The sequence below is a fragment of the Lolium rigidum genome, chromosome 2, assembly GCF_022539505.1.
Source record: "Lolium rigidum isolate FL_2022 chromosome 2, APGP_CSIRO_Lrig_0.1, whole genome shotgun sequence".
Lineage (NCBI taxonomy): Eukaryota > Viridiplantae > Streptophyta > Magnoliopsida > Poales > Poaceae > Lolium > Lolium rigidum.
The window spans coordinates 221,681,292-221,691,344 of record NC_061509.1 but is presented as its reverse complement, the minus strand read 5'-3'; the positions used below and the strand labels follow the sequence as shown (position 1 = coordinate 221,691,344).

Genomic DNA, 10,053 nt, shown 5'->3' with positions numbered 1-10,053 from the left:
ATATGTAATTAGTATCGTTAGCTTCGTATTAAAAAATACTTTTTAATGATACTAATTTCATACAAATAATATTTATCTATTTAAAGTTATTTTTGAGCAAACAAAAAACACGTAAAACGAGGACACCTTATTCCTTAAAACGGAGGTAGTAGCTATCAGGTTTCACTTTTCGGAGTGGAACTGAATTGCACGAGATGCAAACATGAGTAGCAAGTCAACTGGTGCAACTAGTAGGAACCTTTTTCGATTGTCGCATTGCGCATTGCAAAACAAGTGGTTTACTTTGGAATTCCGTGTCAAGTCAACCGGCGCACACGCCTTTACATCTTCCGTTCCTTGTCTTGCCCATCCACGGGATTGAGCTTGAGTGACTTTACCACCCCACAAAGTCACTGACTTTGTGTCACTTACAAGTAGGGTCAGGTGGAACCCTTTATTATGTGGGCCCCACGTGGCCCCACTTGTAAGTGACACAAAGTCAGTGACTTTGTGGGGTGGCAAAGTCACTGAAGCTCAATCCCCATCCACGACGAGAAAATGCCTGGCTGTGGAAGTAATTTGTTACAGCAGCAGCATCCTGATTGATTCCCATCCATAATTAATTTTTCCCTTCCCGCTCGTTGCTGTGCTGCGTGATTCGCATGTGATCTTTATTTTATTTTTGCGAATTATACGTGATTCGCATGTGTGCTAACCGACATTGCTTCTCCGACTTCTCTGGCCCTTGCTCAAAGTTTCTAACGGCCATGAGCACTCACGCTTGTCCTACAAGTACCTCGCTGGGAACACAAACTCTCTTCACGTCTCACCAACAGTAATAACACCAGCGGTTCCCGAGCGAGCAAGCTGGTCCCTTCATCTAGGTCTAGGCATCAAGCTAGCTAGCTAGCTAGCAGCTAGGTTCGCTCTCCGCCATGGCATCCGCCAATGCTCTGCTCCTGCTCTTCTCAGCCGCTTTCTGCTTCCTTGCCCGGCGGGCCGCCGGCGACGACTGGCAGAGCGCCAACGCCACTTCCTCTAGCGGCGACGACAGGGACATCTTCGACCTACCCGGTGAGTTTGTTATTACACCCCTGTCGATTGTACCCACCAGCTGAGCTGGAGAGTCTCTGATTTGAAGTCTGCAGGCGGCGCGTGCGGCTACGGAGACCTATACAGCGCGGGATACGGGACCAAAACGGCGACGGTGAGCCCGGAGCTGTTCAACGACGGCGCGGCGTGCGGGGCCTGCTACGAGCTCAAGTGCGTCGACGCCGGCAGCTCGTGTCTGCCGGGCAGCATCGTCGTCACCGCCACCGACATGTGCCGGCACAGCTACTTCGACGAGGGCGGCTGGTGCAACCTGCCGCGCGCCCACTTCGTGATGTCCGAGCCGGCCTACACGCAGATCGCCGTGCGCGGAGCTGGTTTCGTGCCCGTCAGCTACAGGAGGGCGCCCTGCGTGAGGAATGGCGGGATCAGGTTCAGAATCAGCGGCCTCTTGCTGTCAACCGAGGTTCTGGTCACCAACGTCGCCGGCGCCGGGGACGTGCAGTCCGTCTCGATCCACGCATCCAGCATCGGGTGGATGCCCATGACCCGCATGTATGGACAGAAATGGCAGAAGATCTCCGAACTTCACGGCCAGAGCCTCTCCATCTCGGTCACCATCAGCGACGGCCGCACCGTCGTCAGCAACAACGTCGCCCCAGCCGACTGGCAGTCCGGCCAGACCTTCCAAGGGGGCCAGTTCTAGCTTCACAGCAGAATCAACCGTGGATGGAAATAATGCATCATTAATTAGTCTTTTATTTTATTTTACCGCAACCACAACGAATCGTTCCGCCTGAAACTTTTCATGTCTTTGGTCGCCGTTCAAGGAAATCTATCCTGTTAGAACACAAGATCGGTACAGTACGTGCATTGGGCGCGCGCCTCTAAACATCACTTTGCTGATGTTGTGAAATGTATATGTGGATTGACTAGCCCTTTCCATAAGTTCGGACTTTTGGTTCAAGTGGCTAATGCATGAAGCTTAACATGGTATCAGAGCCACAGGTCTCGAGTTCAAATCCTGGCTTTCACATGGTTTGCGCAATTAAGCCTAAAAATTGTTGTTGCCCCCCCTGGTTTTCGCAATTAAGCCTAAAAATTGTTGTTGCCCCGCTCTTTAGCCACCGCTGATGTCCTGTTTCGGTGTGCTCTTCTTCTTTCCTGTGTTGACTTTCTCTTCTTCCGTCACACGCGAGTGGGGGTGTTGTGAAGTGTATATGTGGATTGCCTAGCCCTTTCCATCAGTTCGGACTTTTGGTTCAAGTGGCTAGTGCATGAAGCTTAACAGCTGACACTAAGCTGGGATCCGTCAATCTTCTCCAGCTAGATACTCCCTCCGTCCATAAATAAGTGTACATTTGGGTTTTTAGATAAGTCAAACTTTATTAACTTTGACCAACTTTTTAGAGAAAAGTAATAACATTTATAACACTAAACTACCATCACTAGATTCATCTCAAAATACAGTCTCATAATATAGTAATTTGATGTCACACATGTTGCTACTTTTTGGTAAAAAAATGATCAAAATTGTTAAAATTTGACTTATCCAAAAACCCAAATGTACACTTATTTGTGGATGGAAGGAGTACCAATCACTAGTACGTACATAGCAACATGCCTGACATAGCCCAACCGTCACTCTGTGAGGGTGCCTCCATTGTACACGATTATAAAGAAACCGTGGGCGAAAAGCTGAACATTCGCACAAGATGACAACGATAGAGAAGGAGGGGCTCATCAAGAGCAGGAGGGGCGCGTCGCGTGGGCAGAGCAAGGGACCAGAGGAGAATTAGTATCTGGAAAACGCACGGGAGACTGAAGACAACCTTATCCTCTTTGCATGTTTTGCTTCAAGATCCCTGCATTTGCAGGAATTAGCAAAACAAATCTAACAGAAAGTAGTGTTCTAGGCCATTTTATTTTAGTATGTAAAGCCCATGTTTTTGGGGATATCACAAATTCGTCCGTCTAATAATACTAACTAAGTAAATATAGTGAATCCATTGTATCTGCTCTGGGTGCGCCGCCCCCCTGAGTTTCCCCCGTCTTTCCCTCGCTCCCACCAATAACAATGTGAGTACTCCTACCGGCGCAACCCATGTCGTGTCGCGTGCTTGCCCGGTCGCTGCTTGCGACGAGCGTCGCTGCGTACATGATGTCGTAGCCCCTCTTCATCTTGCTCGATTCGCTCCTACCGCCAACGTACACCGATCTGGATGGCTCGCCCACCGTCCCGCCCTTACCACTATTTGGCTCGGCTCCATGGAGTGCTGATCACCGTCGGTCTCAAGAGACAAACTTTTTGGCTTTCTTGCAGCTTGCCTTGAACCTCGCGTTGTGGTTGGCAGCATCGAACACATCCTCATTTATTGAGGAGGACGTACTTCGTAGCGGTGGTGACTGCCACAAAGATAACAATTTTTTTCTTCATACATGTGCTAAGTTGTATTATATGTCATGTTTCTAGATAGTAGTTTCTTAACACGTCTGCGAAGTTGCATATCTGTTATTGTCAAGTTGTATAGCCCCTAAAGCTAAGTTGCATACGCGTTATTGCTACGTTGTACACTTCTATGCTAAGTTGCATACCCTATATATCTATGAAGTTTCCTACCATTCGTACTAAGTCGGCTAGTACCATGGTTATAAAGTTGCGTACCAATTTCTCTGAACTTTTCTACCACTACGTCTAAGTTATCTACCACTACGTCGAAGTCACGATTCACACATGTGTTAAGTTGCATACCCACTATTGCTAAAATCTATACGAACTAATGTTAAGTTGCATACCCACTTTTGTTTGTATACTCCATCTGATAAGGTTTTTTTTGTCAGCGGTATTTACTGGTTCTACATTTTAGAAAATTTAGTTTTACACATAATAAATATATTTTCACACAATTTTTCTAAGTGATTTTCTAAAAAATAGTTTGTTGCTTCACAATGTGATAAGTTGTATACCCCTAGCTCTAAATTTCTTATATCTACACGAGAGTGCAACAACTCGCTTCAAGAAGTGAAAAACACGACGGCGTGCACCAAATGCAACTTAGTGGGGGTATGAATGCAAATAAAACACCACCCGCAACAAGTTGCTTTTTATCCCAAGTTGCATTCATTTACCAACTAAGTTGTAGCTGAAACAAGCAAAGTTCGGGCCGTTTCATCGGAGGTGGACGATAAATTGATTCTTCACATTTGTGCTAAGTTGTATTTTTCCAGCAGTATTTTTGATCTCATAGGCAAGCTAAGTTGTATTTTATACACAATAAATCATTCACTAATTAACATATTTGCTAAGTCGTGTTTGTAAGAAGTTAAGTGTTACTGACACATGTAATAAGTTGCATACCCACTATTGCTAAGTTATACACTCATTAGTGGTAGGTTGCATACCCACTAGTATTAAGTTGTATACTCATTAGTATTAAGTTGTAGATCCATTAGTGTCAAGTTGCATACTCACTAGTGTTGAGTCGCATACCTTATATTGCAAAGTTTCATGCACATTATTACTAAGTTGTATCCCCCTGGTGCTTAGTTGCGCATCCATTGTTGCTAAGATGTACCGCCTAGTGCTAAGTTTCATACCTACTATTGCTAAGTTGTATACTTCTAATGTTAAGCTGTGTATCCCATATGTGAAGTTGTATCTCGCGTAATTTGCCTACAATGGGGATGGCTACCACAATGTTGAAGTTGCATCTCGCATAATTTTCTACAGTGAGGACGGCTACCACACCGCGTTGAAGTTCTTTACTACTATTACTAAGTTGTCTAACACCACGGCTAAGTTGCCTACCGCTAGCACTAAGTCTGCTAGCACCACACATACGTTGTGTACCACTAATATTTAGTTGGCTAGGAATAATTTGGTGATTTGGGCTGCATTATCGTGAACATGCATATCATCGTGTCTAAGTTGCTTACCGATAGTACTAAGTCAGCTAGCATCACTATTTATCAAACGGCGTACCATTATTGTGAAGTTGCATACCATGCACCAAAGTTGCGCACTGTTTGATATGAAGTTGTACCTTTGTTGCTACTGAGTTGTATACATCGAAAATCAAGTTACTAACATTACTAGAAAGTATGACTACGAGCTAGTAGAGTAAAGTTGATGTCCCAATACTAGTGTTGGTGACATTTATTGCTAACTGAGTATCTTAAAAATTATGTTGGTGCAAAATATACAGAAAAAGTAGTGTAATAACTATTTGTACGAAGTTATTTCGCCATAATACTAGAGTTATTTTTTCACAACAACTGAGTTGGTTTTTGGAAAAAAAAAAGTTTGTCGAAACATATACAAATGCGATCTAGTTTCGAAGATCTCGTCGCGAGAGGTTCAATGGTGAAAACGGATCGTAATTTCGATAAATGGATTGATAAGGTCTTCTAAAAGTTGGTCAAATTTTACTTGGTTTGTTTTTTCAAAATATATACCTCTTAAACTTTTGGATGGAGGTAGTATAATTTTTATGACATGTATTCTATATTTTATTAACTAAAATAATGATTAAAGCAATTACTTAAATTACGTGGGCCTCTGTTAAACTGATCCACCTTGCTTATGTACACTTGCCAGGTCATACTTAGATGTCTCAAACAGAGCTAATTAAGCCTGATGCCCACAAATTAACACGTCCCTAGCTATGCAAAGAATCATGTCGCTGCAGTTCCTGCATGAAGAAAATTAATCGAATGAACCGCAAATATATATCATGCAACCCTTGTTTTTTGTTGTTGTCGCAGAAATCGTCTAGCTTTCCTTGGAGCCGAACACCCCCACGGCGGAGCCGAGGGAGGCGAAGGCGCAGACGAGCAGGCAGGCGGCACTGAAGGCTCGGATGGCGAGCCACCGCGCGGTCCACGGAGCCACCTTTGCCTGCGAGAGGTACATCTCGACGGGGAAGTGGATGGCCAGCGGCCAGAAGCTGAAGGCGCCGATCAGGCCGACCACCTGGTTGAAATAGGGGAACCACACGGCCACCGCCGTCGCCGCCGCAACATACGCCGTGCGGTAGCACAGCCTGAACACGTTTACGGAGGATGCCTCGGCGCCGAACCACTGCTCCGCGAGCGCGAATGCCGGTTGGCTGTACACCTGGTAGCCGCCGAGGAGGTGGAGGACGACGCAGAGGTTGGCGAGGTCGATGAGCCAGTAGGGCTCGTAGAAGCCGAAGCCTGTGAGGAGGTTGCCCGGGGTGGCGTCGCCGAACGCCGCGTAGCCGAAGCACCCACACCCGAGGTAGAAGAAGGTGGTGACCGCGATGCTAGCCCTCGACGCCTTCTTCATCGTCTCGCTCTCCGCCGGTGGCGACCTCAGTGTGTCCTTCATCATATACCATGTCAGCTCTCATGAACACCAAGCACAAGTTCATCGCATTCGCTCTATACTGGCCTACCTCTATTTCCAGAAGCACCAAGGAGTAAGGGTAGGCAAAGGCGATGTCCCCGAGGGCCTGGGCGACGCGCCACACCTTCTGCGTCGTGGATGCCAGTGCAATACCTCCGATTGCCCCCTTGATCACTCCATTCTCTGCAGGAGATCGAGGATTATAAATGTCTTTGTCTTTTGCAGATGGCGGTGTTCGTTCGAGTGCACTTTGCTGAATACGTTACGTACCGATCACTTTGGCAGCTCCGAGGCCGAAGCCAATGAAGGAGTAGGAGAAGGACATGACGGCGGCGAAGATGGAGAGCCACGCCATGTTGTGGAAGTCCGGTATCTGCGACAGCACCAATTGAGCGAGGCCGAACAGGACCATGTAGTACCCGTCTGATCCCCCGCCAGCGGCAGAGCACGCCGGGGCGCCGTGGCCTTCAGTGTGGTAGCAGTTCGCTTTCTGAATCGCGCTGAAAATTAAATCAGAAACTGTTAATTACAGCCCACAGAACAGTTCAATCGCAACTTACTGTTGTTTCTAATAAATGAGTGAGGCAGTTGGGCGAAATTGCGAAAATGTGCTAAATTTATGTGCTCACATCTGTTAATTTGGCAAAATTCGGATTTTGAAGCACTCAATTCCTTGGGCATAGGAAGTCTGAATAAATTTCAAGCACTCAATAGTCATAAATAAATCGGTTTTGCTAGTTCTTGATCGATTGAGAATTAGCTTAGTTCTCAGTCGACTTCCACGCCATTGGATTGAATCCTGATTCGTGCTAGCTAAGTTGTAACGTAAGTTCATAACATCTAACTGAGAACTAAAATCAATCGTGAACTAGTCACACCCTAAATAAATACATGTATATGAAAATGACTTTGATTCGGATCTTGTTTTGACCAAGCACTAACCCACTAGTCCACTACATTAGTAGTTATCACATTACTAAACACTTGTCTGCCTTGACACGCAAAAGTGGCTGACACCATTCTTCTAGTAGAATGTCTCACAACTGCAATACAGCTATAAACTCGAGGTTGCCACGCGAGACTGGAAGATCACATGCTATATGAACTGCTATACGCATGTATAAACGGTACAAACTTCAATTGGAAATTTGGATTTCAGTTTTTACCTCATACTAGTGGCGGATGTGAGAGTGTAGACCACGCTGCTCCCAAACAAGCTGATGCTAAGGAAAAAACCGCAAAACAAGCGGCTCTTCTCACCTGCAATTGCAAGCATGCCGTACCTGTCACCACTGTTAGGGCCAATAATTGAAACGCGCATTTTTAATTCTATCCTAAATTACTAAAACAAGTACAAATCAGTGTGACGATGCGTATGTGTTTCAGTTGCTGTCTACATAATCTTTCAGAGTTATAGCGACGTCTAGCTTGACCCGGAAACTGACAATATTCATAGAAATAAGTACATTTTTCGAAAAAGAAATTGTTAAATTGATTGATAGCTTCAGCAGTTCAGCAATGATCACCTAGGTAGAGTCTCACGGCTTGCACGTAGGACTTGTTCCTGACGACGACCCCGTGCCCGTCCTCGTCGCGAGAAATGTAGCAGTCGGCCAGGAGGGAGGACTGCACCACGGTCACCCCGGCGAAGAACACGATCGCCGCCGGACCGCCGACCCAGCCGAGCTGCGCCACGCTCCACGCCAGCGACAGCACGCCGGACCCGATCACCGCCGTGATGATGTGCGCCATCGCCGTCCATACCGTGCCTGTCCATTAAAAAACTGAACATATTAATCGATCAGAATTCCGGCGGCAAACTAGCCCGTGCGTGCAAGCAAGCGATCGGCGATTCACGCCGAGACGGAATCGTCAACAAGGGAGGGGCACGCGCGCAAGCGATTACTGGGAAGGAGTTTCGGTTGCTCATCTCGCGTCACTGTTGCTGCCGGCCGTTCGTATCCATACTCCAGAGTAGAATTGATGATGCTGTCAACTGTCAAGTGATGTTATAATATTCCCAGTGAGTGATGGTGACCCGTCTGCAGGCAGTTTGGCCAAAACTAGCTAGTACTATCTCTCTGAACTTGAACAAGAGAGCTGGATGTGTGACGGACATGAATATTCCTTCCAGCCTTTGAGCAAATCCATGTTGATCATGCCGTAGGCCATGGCAGATGGTGGTTTGGTATTTCCATGAGGCATATAAACCCAGATATATAGTGCATAGTACCGATCATGTGGAATAACGAACTTACTGGCTGTTTGGATGCAAGGAAGTGAAGAACACAAGAAATTAAATTCGTTAACCAGAAATGTCAGAGATGGGGGGATTTGAACATTGAAGCACATATGGTTATAGGAAGAACAGGGAAACAACAAGCTTGCATGAAGCGACAATATAAAATGGAGCTACATATATATATCTTGGAGCGACCACAACGCGATTAATTTGGCGTCGCCATGGATTAGCTGATCAGATACTGCGATGGCTTACCGGTTCTTCTGACTTGAGGCTCCACGGAGGGATTGTAAGAGGACTCCGAGAGCTTCTCTAGCAGCGCCTCCGTTCGGTGATCGCCTTCTTCTTCTCCCATGGCTCCTATTTGCTTCACTTTTCTCTTCGTAATGGTTGCCCAAGAGACTAGGCTAGTAGTCCATGTCAGATTTTGTTCTCACCAAATCCCTTGTAATATAGCTAGCGTCCTCTCTCAGTTTGATGTTCAGTTGATTGGTTGGTATGGTAGTGGAAAACTACAAACAACAAAAAAGATGGCACGTCAGGAGCTGATAAAACAATTCGGAGTCCACCACATCAGCTAGTGGACCGAAGGCTTTGTGAGTTGCCCCTTAGACTTGCATCATAGGGCGGTAGCTGTGAGCATATGAAGATCTATGTAGTAGACCGTGTCTACTCTCAAGAAGTGAAGAAGAGAAGAAAGGGGAAAAAATGTCGGAAGGGAAAGATTTTCGTTCAACTATGAAACCGGAAAAGAAAAAGGTACTCCCTTCAATCCATTTTAAATATTACTGATTTAGTACAAAGTTATTAAGTGTTACTGATTTATTACAATTTTATACGAAATCGGCAACACTTATTAATTATTATGAATTGAAGATATTACATAGAATGGGGACGACTATACGATGCCCATGTTCTGATTTTGTTTGAAGAGGCAACCGCCAACTCAACATACCATGCTAGTTGCAACGTGCAAAGTTTTCAATGTCCCAGTGGTTGTTGCTTGGCCTAGGCGTGGCAAACATAGATTATTAGAAACCACAACCCTAAAGAGTGTGGTCTTGGACAAGGATGCCACGGTTGACATTGTAAGAGGTGGTATTATTGATAGCGCAGTTGGATGCGTAAACTACGTTATATCTGACAATCCTACTGCCAATTGATGAATAATTGGCCGGGTTCTCGTAAAGCTTCATATCAAACATGCTTAAGCTCACAGGACATACACACATGTTGCTCTTTTTCACATATCAGGTGTCTGTCCGTAGCTCCCTCAGTTTTAACGCGGTATGTGCTATCAGAGATGAGGGGAACCAACGAGGATTGGACCAATAAAATCTTGAGCTTCAGCCTCTAGAGCTGACGAGGATTGCAATGGTGGATTCTCGGACAAGCAAACACAAACACAACAGGA

The 10,053-nt window shown here is 45.8% G+C and overlaps 2 protein-coding genes across 2 annotated transcripts; one reads left to right on the top strand and one right to left on the bottom strand.

Moving 5' to 3' along the window:
- Positions 1–914: 914 nt before the first annotated feature.
- On the top strand, positions 915–1,735 carry LOC124688190 (expansin-A2-like). The gene is made up of 2 exons (XM_047221905.1): positions 915–1,053; positions 1,128–1,735. Exons 1-2 carry the CDS (start codon positions 915–917, stop codon positions 1,733–1,735), a joined length of 747 nt encoding a protein of 248 aa, XP_047077861.1.
- A 4,065-nt stretch (positions 1,736–5,800) lies between these two features.
- Positions 5,801–9,017, bottom strand: LOC124688189 (probable amino acid permease 7). Its single transcript, XM_047221904.1, has 6 exons — positions 8,895–9,017; positions 7,924–8,166; positions 7,564–7,657; positions 6,668–6,897; positions 6,447–6,580; positions 5,801–6,373 (listed from the first exon to the last, which is right to left on the bottom strand). The coding sequence occupies exons 1-6, from the start codon at positions 8,992–8,994 to the stop codon at positions 5,801–5,803; spliced, it is 1,374 nt and encodes a 457-aa protein (XP_047077860.1). The 5' UTR covers positions 8,995–9,017.
- Between the last annotated feature and the right edge of the window lie 1,036 nt (positions 9,018–10,053).

Excerpts from the sequence above, each read along its gene's own strand:
- LOC124688189 (XM_047221904.1), bottom strand. The coding sequence starts at position 8,994 with ATGGGAGAAGAAGAAGGCGATCACCGAACGGAGGCGCTGCTAGAGAAG. Across the intron at positions 6,898-7,563 it reads ACATCCGCCACTAGTATGAG|CGCGATTCAGAAAGCGAACT; the intron begins GTAAAAACTGAA and ends TTTAATTTTCAG. Across the intron at positions 6,374-6,446 it reads TGGTGCTTCTGGAAATAGAG|GACACACTGAGGTCGCCACC; the intron begins GTAGGCCAGTAT and ends TATATGATGAAG.
- LOC124688190 (XM_047221905.1), top strand. The coding sequence starts at position 915 with ATGGCATCCGCCAATGCTCTGCTCCTGCTCTTCTCAGCCGCTTTCTGC. Across the intron at positions 1,054-1,127 it reads GGACATCTTCGACCTACCCG|GCGGCGCGTGCGGCTACGGA; the intron begins GTGAGTTTGTTA and ends TGAAGTCTGCAG.